This window comes from Puntigrus tetrazona, chromosome 22, assembly GCF_018831695.1.
Source record: "Puntigrus tetrazona isolate hp1 chromosome 22, ASM1883169v1, whole genome shotgun sequence".
In the NCBI taxonomy this organism is placed as follows: domain Eukaryota; kingdom Metazoa; phylum Chordata; class Actinopteri; order Cypriniformes; family Cyprinidae; genus Puntigrus; species Puntigrus tetrazona.
The window spans coordinates 17,732,002-17,749,407 of NC_056720.1; the positions used below are offsets into that span (position 1 = coordinate 17,732,002).

Genomic DNA, 17,406 nt, shown 5'->3' on the forward strand with positions numbered 1-17,406 from the left:
TAGAATCCATTCTGTCTGTGCAGTTTGAGAGTCTGGGGCCCCAAAAAGGCCCAAAACTTACACATCAAAGCAGCTTTTTGGTCATCCTGAATGTGAGCATGCTCTAAATGTGAAAAACATAGAAATTCTGCTTTCATTAAGATTTCTCTCATTTTCCCTACACAGCTCCCTCTGCAGTTCCTACTGTCCACCTGATGGGGTCCTCAGCCAACACCATGAGTCTTTCCTGGCTTCCCCCTGAAAAACCAAATGGCATCATCTTGGATTACGAGATTAAATACCATGAGAAGGTAAGAGCCAGTGTAAGTCAATGAAGCGAAGGGCATTCAATCACAATTCCACCACTGTCATCCTCTGCTCTATACATAATCGTTCATCCTGACAACAGCATCAACCCTTCCTCTCTCTCTCTCTCGTACCCTAACACTCCTCCCTAACTCCTTCCTTGATTCATCCCCTTCTTTTGAACGCTGATACCGCAAGGCAGTTGGAGTTTGGCAGGGATGGAGGCAGGAGGATTTGCATAGAGGAGAATAAAGGGCCAGGCATATCTGCTTCGTGTTTGATGTGTTGTACTGACAGATTAAACCAGAGCTGCCAGACGCTTGCTTTTGGGTGCTGGCTGGTTTTATATGGCTTGTTTTATCACTGTTCCCACAGGACCAGGGAGAAGCTATTGCCCACACCATGACAGCCCAGCGTAGCTCGGCACGCATTGAGGGTTTGAAGCCAGGCACGCCGTATGTTGTGCAGGTTCGAGCCCGAACGGTGGCAGGGTATGGCCGTTACAGCAACCCTACTGACTTTAGCACCAACCACCAGGGTATGTAAAACAACCTATTTTGTTACATAAAATCTATTTTCTTTCAAAGCATATCAAGCAATTGTGCAAAAATACATCTCATAGCAAAAGAAAAGATATAAATAGATCAGAGAAATACCATTCTCTTGAATACATCCCATGGTATCTCTCTTTGTGCCTTTCACACAGCCGATGCAGACAAGACTCTACAGGAGCAGTTACCTCTCATTGTGGGTTCTCTGACAGCAGGGCTGGTCTTCATCATTGTTGTTGTAGTCATTGCCATCGTCTGCCTCAGGTAAATGTTTTTTTGTTTTTTTTACTTATCTTAATGACATTCACAAAGAGTACAAGAACAATTAGAAGTCAAAGCATACCTATGAAAAAAAAATTCACTGCATATGCAATTTAGTTAGATAATGCTTCCTTAGAACATATTTGGCAATTAATGTAAGCAGTTCGAGAAGTATTTTCATTCTGGGTTGTCAGTTATTTTGGATCATGTACTTGGTAAATTGTAGCCAGTGGTCTCAAATGTGCATATGCCCTACATTGGAATTCCGCAGTGTCCTGATGATCGTTGGCACTGGCACTTTCCATCTTGTGGCCACTTTCCCATTTCCACAGTTGAGGGCAAGGCAGCAGTGTATTTAAAGCCTTATCAAGCAAAAATTCTAAATTTGCACTCTTTTTCGTTCTAATCAGCACAGTGTGTCTCAGTATCTTAACTTGTCTGCGATTGAAAAAATGTAGGCCTTGGCATATTCCGGAACTGAATTTGAATTGGAAATGAGATACAAATCACCAGCGGGTATTATTGGCCCGGTTACTAGTTAGACAACAAAGGGATTGCATTAACATGTACTAGAGGGGGGTTGGGTTTGTTGAAATTGCATTGCATTTAATGGACTGAAAGTGTAAAAAAGTGTAAAAGAAGGCATTAAGAGACAGGAGAGAATTAAACAATGTGGCAGTGAAGATTCCTTAGTAACCGAAGCAAGACAACCAATGCTGCTACTGTTGTTCTTAGCTGTCTTTATGCAGATTTGACTTCCGTCATGAAGTGACAAGGGTCTCTTGAGGCTGATTCTGTTGTTCGCTTAATTTTCATATTATTCTCGTTCTTTAATCGACCTCAATTTATATCCCTAAAGGGGCTGGGAAGGAAAAAAACAGGTCCTTTTCAAAATGCATATTTTCCTACATTAAGATAGGAAATCATCCACCTTTTGTAACTGACTGTATTGTCTTTGGTTCACAGGAAGCAACGCAATGGCTCAGAATCAGAGTACACAGAAAAACTGCAACAATACAGTAAGTCTCTACAGAGTTTACTTGCCATTTGATGACTAACAGTGCTATAAATATTGTGTATTATAGCAGTGTGATTCATATGGCTATTCGCGCTATTGAATCCCCTATAGTCACTCCGGGGATGAAGGTCTACATTGACCCATTCACCTACGAGGACCCGAATGAGGCCATCCGCGAGTTTGCCAAAGAGATTGACGTTTCCTGTGTGAAAATCGAGGAAGTCATTGGCGCAGGTAACCAACAACACAAGCTCCTGAGCAACAGGGGGAAGACAGCTAGGCACACCCAGGCCATACCTTTAGAGGACTTCACACCAAGCGGTACTTCAATCAACTCATCCCGCTCCAAAATCAAAACCCTTAGCACCTTACCAACGTCTCTAACAGCTTTACTTACAAAATGGAGCTTCTGAGGTTATCTTCAGAGCTAACTATAGAGCTACCATTCCTGCTAACTTACCAAGCCTGTCCTGAGCCTGATGATACCTCTCGGACAATTAAATGTCTTCTTGACCCTGTGACCTGTCAAATTTTTCCATCCATGGTGCTCCTTCCTTGCCCACTCCCTTATGTTTTGTAAATATTTTACATCTTAACATTAGCAGTTTAGCTTCTAAAAGCCAAAAACAAAAATAAGTATTCTGGTTCAGTATGACTTGTAGCCATGATGTAATGAGTTGAAGAGCCCCATCTCAGACTCCAACAAACAAGGCTTTTAACATCTAACGCTGCTACCTGAACCTGTTGTTTCCTAGCTTTGTCTAAAGTGATGAACCACTACCATGTCCTCCCCTGACCCCTTTGTTCCTCTTGCACTTGCTTACACATTGGCCTAGAATGCAGACGCAAGCCGTCCAATCCTCCCAAGCTTCTGTCCCCACCTTCTTCCCACATTTCTACCATCACTCCCTCCAGACCCTAGCCCTCTCTGATTGTACCCTTTACCCCTTCCTCTCTTCCTTTTTTTTTCTCATTTCCTCTTTTGTACCTCAACCCCCACCAACCCTCTGAGACCTTTTCCCATTGAAGCACTGCTGATCTCACCCTACCCCTTCCCTCGCCCCCTGGATACACTCCAATAGCATCACCTTTAGCCCTGGCTTCTCTTGCTGTCTCCCCCCGCTTCCCCCTGGCTCCTTGATTCTAACCAGTAACTGTCCCTCTCCCCTTTCTCTCCCACACTCCTCCACTCTTCCCTCTCCTCTCTCCACTCCACCATTTCTTCCTCTCTCTCTCTCGTCTGTCCACTACCTATGTAGGAGAGTTTGGAGAGGTGTGCCGAGGTCGTCTGAAACTGCCTGGACGACGTGAAATCATTGTGGCCATCAAGACTCTAAAGGCAGGCTACACAGAGCGGCAAAGAAGAGACTTCCTGAGTGAGGCCAGCATCATGGGCCAGTTCGATCATCCTAATATTATCCGCCTGGAAGGGGTGGTGACGAAGAGCCGTCCAGTCATGATTGTTACTGAATTCATGGAGAACGGAGCATTGGATTCCTTTCTCCGGGTCAGAGATGCTTACCACTATAAAATTAATTCCTAATGTTGTTTGGGGTTTTTTGAGTTTGATGCCTGGATTCTTGTTGTGGGATATGTATGGTAATCCAAGTAATACTTAAATGTATTTACTTCATGAAACAAATGCCACATTTGTTGCTGTCTATCATGAGTTTTAATGCCCCATTAGTTTTCTAAAAGAGTTTTTTTTTCTAAAAAGAGATTTTTCTCACCTGTCCCTTTGAAAAACATCCTAAACTTTCTAAACAGCGATGACAAATAGCGTAGCTGCTAGCTGTGACTTTGAGAGATGAATCATCTCGCTGATGAGTCACATCCTGGAAAGTTAAAAACACTTAGACAGCGGACATTTCTGTTATGAATGGGTCTGTGATTTTTCCCACTCTCTCCAACAGCTAAATGATGGACAGTTCACAGTCATCCAGCTCGTTGGTATGTTGAGAGGCATTGCAGCTGGCATGAAATATCTGTCTGACATGAACTACGTGCACCGTGATTTGGCTGCTCGTAACATTCTGGTCAACAGCAACTTGGTGTGTAAGGTGTCCGATTTTGGCCTTTCTCGTTTCTTGGAGGATGATCCCACTGATCCAACCTACACCAGCTCATTGGTCAGCATTCACGTCTTAATCCTTTAATATTCATATAACAATGTACAGCTTTCATTTGAGATTAAAAAGCATTATATGCTCTTGCATCTGTAGGGAGGGAAAATTCCTATTCGCTGGACAGCACCAGAGGCTATTGCTTATAGGAAGTTCACTTCAGCTAGTGACGTCTGGAGCTATGGCATTGTGATGTGGGAGGTGATGTCGTATGGCGAGCGCCCATACTGGGACATGAGCAACCAAGATGTATGTTTTTTTCTCTAATTTGCTTCTGTTCAGCTTATTTTGAAGCTCAACTAACACCAAACAATAATTATATTTTAATCAACAGGTGATCAACGCAGTCGAGCAGGATTACCGACTGCCCCCTCCTATGGACTGCCCTACTGCCTTGCATCAACTCATGTTAGACTGCTGGGTGAAGGAAAGAAACTTGAGACCCAAGTTCTCCCAGATCGTCAATACTTTGGACAAACTTATTCGCAATGCCGCCAGCCTTAAGGTGGTCACCAGCACACATTCTGGGTAAGGGCATATATGGCCATATTAAAATTTTTGCATCTCCTCAATTAAGCAAATAAACTTGTTCACTCATTTTAACTTCAGAATGAGACCAAAGTTGCAAGGGCTTTTGAATTAAGGGCCTATTGATTCCAGATCATTTTCAAATGACAAACAATATTGTAAGCTGAGAAACTCTGATGTTATGAAAATGAAGATGAACTTAAGTCGATAAAACATTCGATTTAATTGCACCATCACAGTGCTATCGATTGTTTTGCCTGTGAAGCTTGTTCTGATCCCTTTCTGTTTGATATTTAATTACATCAGCTGCCTTCCAGATGAAGTCCCTATATAACAGAATTTCACTGATTGATCAGCATTTCTGCAGATTAGATTTTTTTTTTCAGTTAGACACATGGTAGTTGTTAGTCAAAAGTTTCAGGAAGGTTTTGACCCACCTTGGGGTGTCTACCTCTAGGCTCTAGGTCCTGGGGGAGGAATTCTAACAACCAGGAAACAGTGGGAGACACTTTGTCTACTCTGGAATGATCAGAGGATAAAGGAAGAATCATTAGTTAATGTAATTCAGAGATGGGAATGGTTTTAATTAGCAATTAACGAGATTTTAAAGGGGCCAGTGGAGAGGTGGCCTGCCTGCTGAGTCTAACGAAAGACAGAGGTGGGGCTTGTGTTGTTGCAATATTTGATGCTCTGTGTGCTATCTTCAGTAATCGAATCCTTAACTAAACTAAGGGGAGTTTAATTAGTTAATACTTACACTCAATGCTGAGTTAAGGGTAGTTTAGTTATGTATTTGTTCTTTTAGTTTCCTCATGCATAAGTCTTGCACTTAAAGTCAACGTCCCTAAGATGTGAAAGCCAAGCCAGCTCTAACAATGCCCCATTAAGAAAAGCTGCCTTCCAGGTTAATGACCACAAACCCTTCAGCCCTAAAGGCAGGAGCTTATTAAAAAATCACTCTTCCCATCCATCTACAGACCTTGTGCTCAATAGAGCCTCTGTTCCTTTCTTATTAACTTTTTTCTTATGCTTTTAATTGTTAATTAATCTAATGCCATCAAAAGACAGCTAGGTTCAGCAGAGCAGAGAGCTCGCAGACAGAAGTGTCTTTGCTCTAAAACTTTGCCTCCCTATCCCCACTGCCCAGACCTCACTGTTAGTTATTAAGACCCCAATCTGCTCATAGATCAAGTCTGGTCTCTGTTGGTTTTGTCTGATCTAATTTAAACTGGCTGCTTTTATGCATGACATTAAATTAAGTTGCGCTATAGAGCTAGAAGGATCTTTTTGGGTGTATGCAGGCAGTTTTAATGAATTGTTTCTTTTGGACTGATAAAGGAGGTGATCAGCCTACTTGGCTAAATCATTTTAAAGTGGTATTTTTAGGATTAATGCAGAATTGGAGAATGCCAAGTATCGATACATGTAAAGTCCAGACTTCATGCAGACCCACACCCACAGCGTCATTGCAGTTCTCTCTGGCGGGCACCTGCACGTCTCCAGCCAGTAAGCCACAGTGGCAGGTTCAGGCCCTACAGGCCAGGAGAGGTGGTGGTGGTGGTGGTGGGGGATTTGGGGGTGAGGTTTCGGTGGAGGAGGCCTGGCGTGACCTAACCCTCTCTCTCTCTCTTTTTATCTCCACTCCTCTCTTTCTCTGTAGGGCCTCCCAGCCGCTCCTCGACCGCTGTGTGCCTGACTACACCACCTTCACCACTGTGGGCGACTGGCTGGATGCCATCAAGATGAGCCGCTACAGAGACAACTTCCTTAATGCTGGCTTCGCCTCTTTTGACTTGGTGGCCCAGATGACTGCAGAGTGAGTGGGATTGCTTGTCTTTGTTTTAGTGGTCTCGCAGGAGTTTGAATTCAAGGCTCTGTGCATTTGCGCAAGTACAAAAATAAGCATAGTTTTATAACAGTGCTTGTGGTGTGGACCAAATACGTAGAATTGAACTCTAGTTTGGACCTAAAGCAGGGAATTAAGAAGACAGTAAGGAAATAAAATTTTTCAGTGTTCAGAATAGGGATAGTGATAGAGCTTTTGAGTATGCGATTATTTCCCTCATCACGCTTTAATTTATTGCAACATTTCATCCTTGGAAAATGTCATGAACAAAGTATCTTACAAAGGTCATATTCCAGAAAAGATCTATGATTTGTCCCTATGTTAAATGTCTAGACAGATGTGAAGAGAGCGGTTGGGATCAAATAAACTAATAAAGAAAAAAAATTATAAATTCATCACGGCCATTAAAGTGCAATAAAAGATGGAGGTAGGGGTAATTTGTTTCAATTTGGCAACTTGACAGGTGGACCAGTCGGTGGTTTTCTCGTGCTCTTAATGACTAGTAATTCTCTTAATGGGCTCCATTTATTATCATTTTATCCAACATTGTTGGGCTTGATGGGACCAACAAAGGAAAAAGAGAGAAAACACTTTCACATTGTGTGAAATTACTGTGCTAATGTCGTGCGATTGCAGAGATGAGAAGGGAAGACAGACTGGGGGCCGCCACGGGGCGCTTGCTCCCTGACAACGTCCTCTTTGCTTATCGGAAGGTGGAAAAAAAAGTAAACGACAAGAGTCTGCACTAGCTTTTAGCTACACGTGTTGCTGTGCAAACTAAAACCTCATGAAGGGATTAGGTTACCTCAGCCAATGAAACAACAGGAAGCGTTTTTATCACAAAGCCTGTGGTAACCTTTACACCACACTCATTCTAAAGTATAATGACTGTCTGTTGCGCAGTGAAATATTATTCCAAGTCACGTCTGTGGTTACACTAATAGCGCTTTCTTCACATGAAATTTGACATCTGGTAGCCTTAGGTGCAAAACCTTGCTAATCATTGACCAGCACTTGACCTATCTCCAGTTTGAGAACTAGCTTTGCACCACAAACTTGTCTCAGTTCAGTAGCCAAAGGGTGGGGTTGTTCTATTTGCTCAACCTAGAGACAATTTGCTAACGGATTTGTTCACCTGGCTGCATTCCCATGGGATTTTATCGCTTCAATAACATCGATTCTGTTCTCTCTTTTAGTAACGGCTGCGTACTGTATTGTATAACAGTGGCAATATGATTTCTCCTCTTGTTGTGTTTTGCAGAGACCTGTTACGGATAGGTGTAACACTAGCCGGCCACCAAAAGAAGATTCTCGGCAGCATTCAAGACATGAGACTGCAAATGAACCAAACGCTGCCCGTCCAGGTCTGAGATGGGGGGCGGAACTGTTCTAAAGCGAACTAACAGACGACCCCAGATCATCTCCACTAATCAGATGAAACTGGCTCGCAGTGCCTCGGACAACTTTTTCTTTTCCATTTTCCTGTTTTCCTGTAACGACTGCATTATTTTACACCCGACAGGATTAGATAAGATTATTTTGTACTTATTTTTAAGAACGGAGAGGAAAGCCTATATCCCATGCATGCCTCACGAGGCTCCAGTGTGGGGTTGGCGATTGCATGCGTGCGTGTGGTATTTTCTTTCGCGAGGCTGGCTGGGAAGCCTCCCATAATGCATTTCTCCCTGAAACTGGCTCTGAGAGATGGACTCTCCCGGATGGACGTTGCTTATGGAAGAGATACTCCTCTAATAGTACACGTAACTTGAATATAAAAAGACAAAAAAAACAAAACAAAAACTAGACGTGAATATAAATTCACAAAGCGTGCGGACATGATTGCGCAGAAATCCCTCCAGTGCTAGCAGATGTTCTATTGTGCGTGTGATTTTGTGCTTATTCCCCATCTTCATATTGAAGGTGTTTTATTTAAGGGCACATGCCTCAAACGGACAGGAGGGAGAGGCACAGCCGAGGGCGAAAGATCACGGATGTCGCAGGACCGGATTTGAGGAAGTTGCATTTGTCCACCAGGTTTAAACTGACAAAAGGACTTCTTAGAATATACCTGGTGAACTCAGGATGCTTTCATAGTTTCAAATAATGGATTCTCAGCTGTGCTTTCACAATTTCAATTGATGTTTTCGTTTATTCTCTTCTGTTGTTTTCCCTCAACCTGTTTAGTTTCCTTTCCACGATGAGTTGACATTTAGCTGGTCATCAGTCATTATATCAGGATTCTTTAGCAGTTAGAAAAGAGAAGGACTGTGATAACCTGTACTACACTGCAAGAAATCTTTTTTTTTTTTAAATCAGTAAATTTGTCTCACAACGAATATCACAACATTGTTAAAACAAGATCAATCTGAGAAGTAGCGCATCATATTAATACTTGATTTTTTTTCATCTGTCAAATTCTTAAGCAAAACTCTAACAAAATTCACATTTTAATCTTGTTTTGAGAATGTGGACAAAATACTAGTGCTGTCAAATGATTAAATCGCATTCAAAATAAAACTTTCTGTTCATAAAGTATATGTGTGTGCTGTGTATATTTATTATGTATATATAAATATACACACATACAATATACATTTAGAAAACATTTACATGTATATATTTATATTCATATAATTTATCTCTAATATATAAATGTAACAATTTTCTTATATGCATGCATGGGTGTGTATTTGTATATACATGATAAATATACACAGTACGCACATGCATACTTTATAAACCAAAAGTTTTATTTTGAATGTTAAAAAAAACGCGATTAATCGTTTGACGGCACTCCGAAATACTGATTTGAAAAAAAATAATAATAATAAATAAATAAATAAATAATAATATTTTTCCAGTGAAAAGGTCACTGGCCATCTCTACAATGAGTGAGTGAGTGTGTGTACTGTCAGTATGAGTATGTTGTAGTGTGTGTGCGTGTGTGTGTTTATAAAGCAAAGGGAGAGTATAAGGATTATTATGCACACATTCTGTACATGAACGTTTCAGTTGTGTTCCTCAGGGGAGCACCAATGCATGAAAAGACTTGTGACAAGGCGCTCCGGTTATACATAAATCAATAATATTAGGTTGAGAGACAACAGTTCATTGTGTTTATTTCATGATATCCCTAGAGGCCAAAAAACAACCGTTCTTTTATTTAAAGATGCTATATTAATTTGAATATTCGCATTCAAAAAAAAAAAAAAAAACATTTTTGGAATGCCTTCACGATGGAAACAATAATGCAGAGGAAGTGTATTGTAATTGGTTTAAGAGAAATGAATAGGGGTGTTGAACATCTCATCAACGTCGGGGCAAATCCTTAGTAAATCTTTTCAATATTAAAGCAAAGCCTTTCCGTCGCCGCCACAAAAACAAACTGTTAGTACCAATTGTGAAGCGTTTTGTTAATTTCTCGCAATCGCGTTTCGGAATTACAGGATTTCCGGGGGGGCGTTTCCAACGGAGATCTTGAACCGCAATAGTAATTCACGATAATGCTATGCGGTAGGCAGGATACTCTTTACTTCCTGAAATTCCAAATGTTTTATTCTCCACCTCGTTTTCTTGCTCGTGGGCTTGGGCCCGTCTTTAGAGCCTGCCGCTCTGATTAACGCTAGCAAATCTTTACAGCCCGGACGAAAGAGATGACCAACGCGTGATTGTTTGCCTTCAGGTTTTGAATGGCCCTTGTTCCGGTCCGCTCTGGTTATTTTTCTCCCTTGCCAAACAAGAAAGACGTAAAATATGCAAACCAGTGGCATGTTTGATGGGCTAAGAATCCAGTACAGGACGCTCTGTTAACCAAACTCTGTATCTAGACTAGTTTCAGTGCTTATATACCGCACTATGGGAAACGGTACTGCATATATTCTGCACAGTACTCCTCTGTTTGTGGTTTTGTTTCATTCCTAATTTGAAAATACAAGAGCTCCGTGTAAAATAACGCGCTGAAGCGATTCATCCTTTTCCTTATATGACAGATCTTGATGTATATGAACCCTGTTCCTTAAAGTTCCTGACTTACAGAGACGTTCGGGAACCAAACGTAGCTGCTTTCGTCACATTCAAAATGTCTGATGGTATATTCTCTCATAACTGGATTTGAGCGTGTGTATGTTTGTACGTATGACTGTATTTGGTGCTATTGTTATTGTTTTTGGGGTTTTTTTTTTTAATCGAAGCAGTTTTGGAACATAACTTGCATGATTTTGGTTCAATAACTCTGTGCCAATGGTCGCTCTCCATCTCGGACTCTCTCTTTCTCTTTCCTCCAATCCTCTCTGTGATAGTTTTCCTGAGTTTTGAAGTTACTCTTTTTATAGCAAGAATCGAGCAAAAAATGTTTTTTTTTTTTTTTTATTATTATTATGTTTCCCAAGCGGTCTTCTCATCACATCACAAATCACTGACGTGGAAAAGCGAAATGTCTGCTGAGTGCTGTACTTATATTGAGAGAAGCAAGACACATTTCAATACTTTTTTTTTTTTTTTCTTTTTGTTTTGGAAAGCATTGAGATGTATTTAATGGTGAAGACAAAAAAAAAAAAACAAAAAAACAAAAACAGCGATTAAATAATGCATTCTTGTAGAAATATTTTTAAAAACCCTTTTGCAATTAAATTATTTAAGAAATACCTTGCGTTTGCTGTCTGATTTCTTTACGGCCGTTGTGTATCGACATGTTCGGTTTCGGTCGCCAATTGTTGTCCTTTCCCGGGCATGCTGGGGCCACAAAATTCTTGCTTAATTGAAAAGCCTGAGGATTTTTAAGACCGTCCTCGTCCTCTATAAAAACATTCTGGCCTGTATTTGAGTGGGGAAAGCTTTGATCTTTACAGGTCAGGGCACCTGCCTTGCAGATACAGACTGTGAGAAAGTATGTGCTGTTCAGACTGATCTGGACTTTATAAAATGGAGGATCTTCATGGTCAGATATATTGGCCTTGATGTTTTATTATTTAGCTTTTTATTGCTTCTCTATGCAATGTGTGGTTTTACAGTCTTCATATGCTTACCACTAGTAGGGGGTGTATTATAAACTTTATTCATACATTTTTCTTAATGTAGTAATAACAATAATTATAAGTAATAATAATATAATAAGTATATCAATCACGATTATTATTATTATTATTATTATTTATTATTTCTTTCCCAAATATCAAATGTAATTCCTGTAAAACAAGTTTTTGGGAAGTTGCATCAAGTGATATTTTCTAATTTAACTGACTAATTGTTTTTTAATACATGGTTATTGTTGCCTCCAGGTGTCCTCTAGGATATAATTTTACGTTTAATTTTTCTGTTTTGAGGTTTTATTTATTTTGCGGTTCATTTATACTTTTTTTTAATTCACTTTCTTTGTGTCGTCTGTTTTGTGTCCGTTGTTGGCTTGGTTTATATTTTTTTCATTCAATTTTGTTTTGCGCTTCATTCATGCATTTAAGTAGCTGCTTTAGTTCTGCATGTTGTTTTCGTGTTGTGTTTATATTATATTGTTATTATTATATTTATGCAAGCTGGGTTTATTTTTCACTGTTGATCGTTCAACACGTTGGTGTTGCTTTGTTTCATTATTTATCTCAGCATATCAATTTTTGTTTTGTTTTGCATGTATATATTTCTGCATGTTGTATTTATTTATTTATTTATGCATGCGTGTTGACTCTTAAAATATCGATAAGCATTAAGCACAAGTTAAAATACCAAAATTGAGTTACATTTGAACTGATCGAGATGATTGATTTAATTGATTGTCGTTGCGAACAAGTATTTATTATGACAATTATGGCAATTAAATGACTATGAAAACAAGTGGTGTATGCAAACAAAGGATGAATTGGGACAACGCACAAACAATTCCTTCTGCACCTTCTCTCCTTCTCTTGTTGTCAAGGATCTGTGTGCTGTTGCATGCTTCCTTCAAGACTGCGGCGATACGCTCAGAGGTCCTTAAAAGGAGGATTACTTGTTTGTTGCCTGCACAGAATGGAGAGCCGGAGAGAGAGAGAGAATACAAAGAAAATGTTACCACACCAAACCCTGTCTGCAACCGTTCCTTGGCCGTGCCAGATAATAGATTCAGTTAAGCAAGCCCTGACAGATATTATGGGGCAGGAATGTGATGACACAGTGCTTGTATTGTGTGCTATCTCTTGATTTGCAATGGCAACCAGTCTCTGTCAGTCTCTGCGGTGAGAGCCGTGACATTACAGTGGCTGGCGCGCACATAAGAGCTGTTGTCAGATTGGAAAGGAAAAGGAGGTGCTTCCAGACGGGGCAACCGCACATCCTATACGGCAAAATGTTTTGACAAGAGCAGACGTGAAAGCTTCTTTTGACAGAGATAACGTTTGCACAGATTTATGTGCTCACGGAGCAATATTTCTACGCATTTGCGCCGTTTCAAAAGTTTCTTTGCTAAAGCGAGCCTCGCTTTCATTATCACACATGCTATTTTGTCTTTTTTGGGTGTGCTTTCCTTTTGAGAAATTTTAAGTAATTTTCCCAAACTGTAATTCGAAGTCACATTTTTTCAGTAATCGAATATCGCATTGATATGCTTATGGTTCTCCGACGTTAATGAAGGTGAACATTTATGGAAACATTTATGTTGTTAAAGGATTTCTGACAAATACGAAGATAATAGAATTAAAAACATATAAAGAATATTTTGTGCTCGTAAATTCGTATCAGAATTTTAAATGTCAAGTGGTACGACCGTGATTGATCTTGATGCATGCATTATTATTTATATTATTGGAACAAAAAATATGAGCTAATTATTTACAGAAACTCAAAAAAGTAAATACTTTGTTTCTAAACACTAACTACTGAGAACTTATTTTTAAAACAATGTTATGCGTGGTAAGGAACTTATTAATTTTAAGATGAATAACGGTCGCACCACCTGACATTTTTCATGTTTATATATATATATATATATATATATATATATATATATATATATATATATATAAAAATGCCAAAACAACTGTAATAGATATTATTGTTTTATATTTGAAGAAACTCAAGTTTGATGAAAATCCTTATACCTGTGTATTTTTTAATATATGAATTTATTTATTACATACAATTATATTATTATTATTATTGTTGTTGTTAATTTGCAGTTATGCTTTTTATATTTTAGAAATCTCTCTTCACACACATTATTATTATTATTATTATTATTATTATACAATTATGTATTTAGTTTTATTTGACTTTTTTTGATTTTACAAACAAACAAAACGCAAAACTAGCAAAAGCATGTAATGCGCAAGCATAGTAAATAAAGAAAGATTGATCGTGATTAATGCGTTAACATATTTAATTTAATACAGAGAAGTATTGTTAAAAGAACTTTATTAGCCACTCTGCTCGCTGTTTTTATGCCAATTAGAGAACTGTGTTGTTATCTCAGCTTCATGCTAATCAAACTCTCTCGTGCACATCACCGCATTTTTGCGCGAGAACTTACAAAATGATTACAAGATGTATTAAAAGGCTTTTTGGAGTACATGGCGATGCATTACGTCAACCTCCACGATGCATTAAACATGCAGCCTCCACAGACAGCGCCGACTATTTTAATAGACCGAGCTTTACCCAGCATGCTTTGATGAATATTGTACCCCGTGTTTTGGTTAAAGAAATGATCAGTACAGCCTCAGAACACGCAGAAAGTACAGAGAGAGAGCACAGCCTTCCACCTCCCTCCCGGCAAAGCCTTTCTATGTGTTCTTTTCTCTTATTCCCATTAGATTCGGCTCGTTCTCCACCCACTCCTCTCCCCCTCGCCCTGTTTTCATCCTCGCCCATCTCCTCCGCTCTAATCCCTTTTTTCTTTCTCTCGCGCGGTGCAGAGGTTCGGCTAATTGGTCACGTCTGTGCCGTGACACGGGGACCTGACATAATTGTTGGACAAATAGTGTGCCGTTTAGCATCAGGCCCGTCTCGGCCAAGCAACATGCAGACAGCGACTGACTGGAAACGCTAATTACAGGCCCAGCGCCACAACGTTTAATTGGAAGAGGGTTCCCACAAGAACGGGGGTGTTTGTGTGCTCATGTGTGCAGTTCAGAGGAGCTGACAGCGGGCTGCGTTCGCAGCTGAGGTCGGTGCCAAGACCGGCAGAACCTACTCGCTGCTCCTTGAGGGAAATTAACACGCAATCACGACACATCTGTTTTAAGTGTTTTTCCAGCGCTCATCTGCTGGACGGCCTCAAATCGCAGCTCTTATGTGATTTTGTGTTATTTTTTTAGTTTAGTTTGTTTTGACTTTTTTGGTCATGTTGTGATTTTTTTGTTTTATTAGTTGTTTTTAGTTTGTTTTACGACTTTGCTGTTTTGGTTTAGTCTCGTTCTGTTTTGTGTTTTGTTTAGTTTTTTTGTTACGCTGTGAATTTTTGTTTTATTTGTTGTGTTTTGTTTCGTTTTTTTGTTTTGCATGGTGTTTTGTTTTTACGTTGTTTTACTATTTTTTTATTCTATAAGTTGTGCTTTTGTTTAATTTTATTGATTTAGTTTTTATTGTTTAGTTGTTTTGAATTTTTTTTAGCTCTCGTGTTTTGTTTAGTTTGCTTTGCTTTGCTAGGTTGTTTTCTTGTTTTATTCTTTGTTGTGTTTTGTTTAGTTTGTGTTATTTTATTTGGTTTATTTTGCGTGGTGTTGTTTTAATTATTTAAGTGGTGCTTTATTTGTTTTGTGCTTTAATTTCATTGTTTTGTTTTGTTGGTTTATTTTTTATTTTGCTTTGTTTGTTTTGTTTGATTGTTTTTTTTTATTAGTTGTGTTTGGTTTAATTTGACTGTGTTTTATGCTGCTTATTTTAGTTTATTTGTGTCTTTCAAGTTTGTGTTTTGTTTGCCTTTTTTGTTTGATTTGCTTCTTTGTCTTTATATTTGCTTGTTTGTTTGGTTTGATGTGTTGAGCTTTGTTTGACTTGCTTTTTGTTATATTGACAGTTTGTCTTGTGCTGTTTTCTGTTTTGTTTGTTGTTACGTTTTATTGCATTGCTTTGCTTTGATTATTTCTGTGGTTTTTTTGGCAGTGTGTAAAGGTGCAAACGAACAAATTATGTCCTCCCCAACAGCCAGCATAAAGTAAATGAGGCAAAAGCAAAAACAATTTCTTTCCCTTTACATAACGCTGCCTGTGTCTGCAGAGGCCGATGCCAAGATCTGTCAGAAAATACATACTGCTCCATAAGGGAAGTTAATACACAAGCATGACATATCTGTGTGATTAAAGGTTTTAATTGTTTTTCCAGCGGTCATCTGCTGAAAAGTCACAAATCACAGGTCTTATTATGCACCGATTCATATAGTGTTTCATTATGATTTCTGACTGCGTCTTGATACAACAACCGCAGTCTTACCAGGGGACTAATAAAACCTGTTTTAACAATTCTCGTCGTGTCTTCAGTTCTGTATTTACAGTGAATAATGAGCTCGGATATGTATTTTGGAGTACTGAAAGCTTCCTGTTGATTCAGTCTAAGTTAAACTGCAGAAGGTGTTGGCGACATTGCATTGTCCTCTGGTTTCCATGTCACTGAGTGTACAAAGTCGAAAGGCAGGGCTTTAGCTGAGGTTGCTAGAAGCGGGGCTTTTCTCCATTTTCCCAACCACGTCAAGATGGATTATCCCATTCCAACCTCCAGCCCCTAAAGAAACGTTGTTCGCCTCGACTGATCCATCCAAAATGGCAGCCTGCAATGACAGTGGTCCAACAAGCGGGTCTTTGTTGAGATTTCGTAGAGCGCAGCTGCGCACGCCAGACTGGATTAGTTCACCTTGCGCTGTCTGTGTCATAACTCAGACAATAAATTAATTATCATCTACCGTAAAGTCTCGGATTCATCGAGCGGACCGTGTTGTGGCATTATGGACCAAAGGACGGAAGACTTTGGGTGAATTTGTTGAGGTTGTTGTCTCTTTCGTCCATTTAGCTCCTGTTTGAAAAAGTACTCAGCAACAGTTTTACCTATTAACAAAATGTGACCAACTACATAACTACGTTTACCAAAAAAAGAAGAAAACCATCAAACAAACAAACAAATAATATTTAGCTTTCTTTAGTTTGATTTTATTGTGCTTTATTTTACCGTTTTGATATTTTTGTAACCCTGGTTTTGTTTTATTTGTTGTATTGTGTTGTTCACTTTTATTTGACTTTTTGTTTTTGCGTTTAAATTGCTGTTTGTTTTTGTTTTATTTGTTGTGTTATGCTTTTTGTTTTATTTTATACTCGATTGGCGTTGTTGTTGTTTTTTTTCATAGGGTGTGTTTGGTTTAATTTTATTCTCTTTTGTTTTGCTTCTTTGTGTGTGTGTGTGTGTGTGTGTGTGTTTATGTGTGTTTGTTTATTTTGCTGTATCGTGTCGTTTTACTTTTTTTTTTTTTTTTGTAATTTGTATTACTTTTGTCGAGTTATTTCAAAGCCCAGGAGATGTTTAAGTATAAAAAAATAAAGCTGTGTTTATCAATTTTTAAAAAAGGTTTTTAATAATTTTAGCTTTATGCTACTTTTGAGTAAATGTAAAATGCCTGTACAAGAAGTATTTAGCAACCATCACATAGTTACAAAGAAAAAAAAAGATGCTTCAAGTACATTTATTTATAAGTAAACATAAGTAAATTTATATGTATAATGTATACATAATGTATATTTCACAACTTGTGAAATAACTACACAAATTGTTAGGTATATTTTGAAACAAACAAACATATAACAATAGTAATAGGACTACAGTGTGCATACAACTGCATTTCAAAAT

The 17,406-nt window shown here is 38.9% G+C and overlaps 1 protein-coding gene across 5 annotated transcripts in view; it reads left to right on the forward strand.

Moving 5' to 3' along the window:
- The window catches only part of LOC122327646 (ephrin type-B receptor 3-like), a 44,143-nt gene extending 35,127 nt beyond the window's left edge, over positions 1–9,016 (forward strand). The window contains exons 6-16 of one of the 5 annotated variants that reach the window (XM_043223106.1): positions 166–290; positions 661–823; positions 992–1,100; positions 2,064–2,116; positions 2,215–2,436; positions 3,375–3,622; positions 4,029–4,244; positions 4,338–4,487; positions 4,573–4,766; positions 6,427–6,582; positions 7,874–9,016. In XM_043223106.1, the coding sequence (XP_043079041.1) occupies positions 166–290; positions 661–823; positions 992–1,100; positions 2,064–2,116; positions 2,215–2,436; positions 3,375–3,622; positions 4,029–4,244; positions 4,338–4,487; positions 4,573–4,766; positions 6,427–6,582; positions 7,874–7,982 (1,745 nt within the window). In that variant the 3' untranslated portion in view covers positions 7,983–9,016. The remainder of the gene's footprint in view (positions 1–165; positions 291–660; positions 824–991; positions 1,101–2,063; positions 2,117–2,214; positions 2,437–3,374; positions 3,623–4,028; positions 4,245–4,337; positions 4,488–4,572; positions 4,767–6,426; positions 6,583–7,873) is intronic. The other 4 variants (XM_043223108.1, XM_043223107.1, XM_043223110.1 and 1 more) reach the window with 4 other exon arrangements.
- The last annotated feature ends 8,390 nt before the right edge of the window (positions 9,017–17,406 follow it).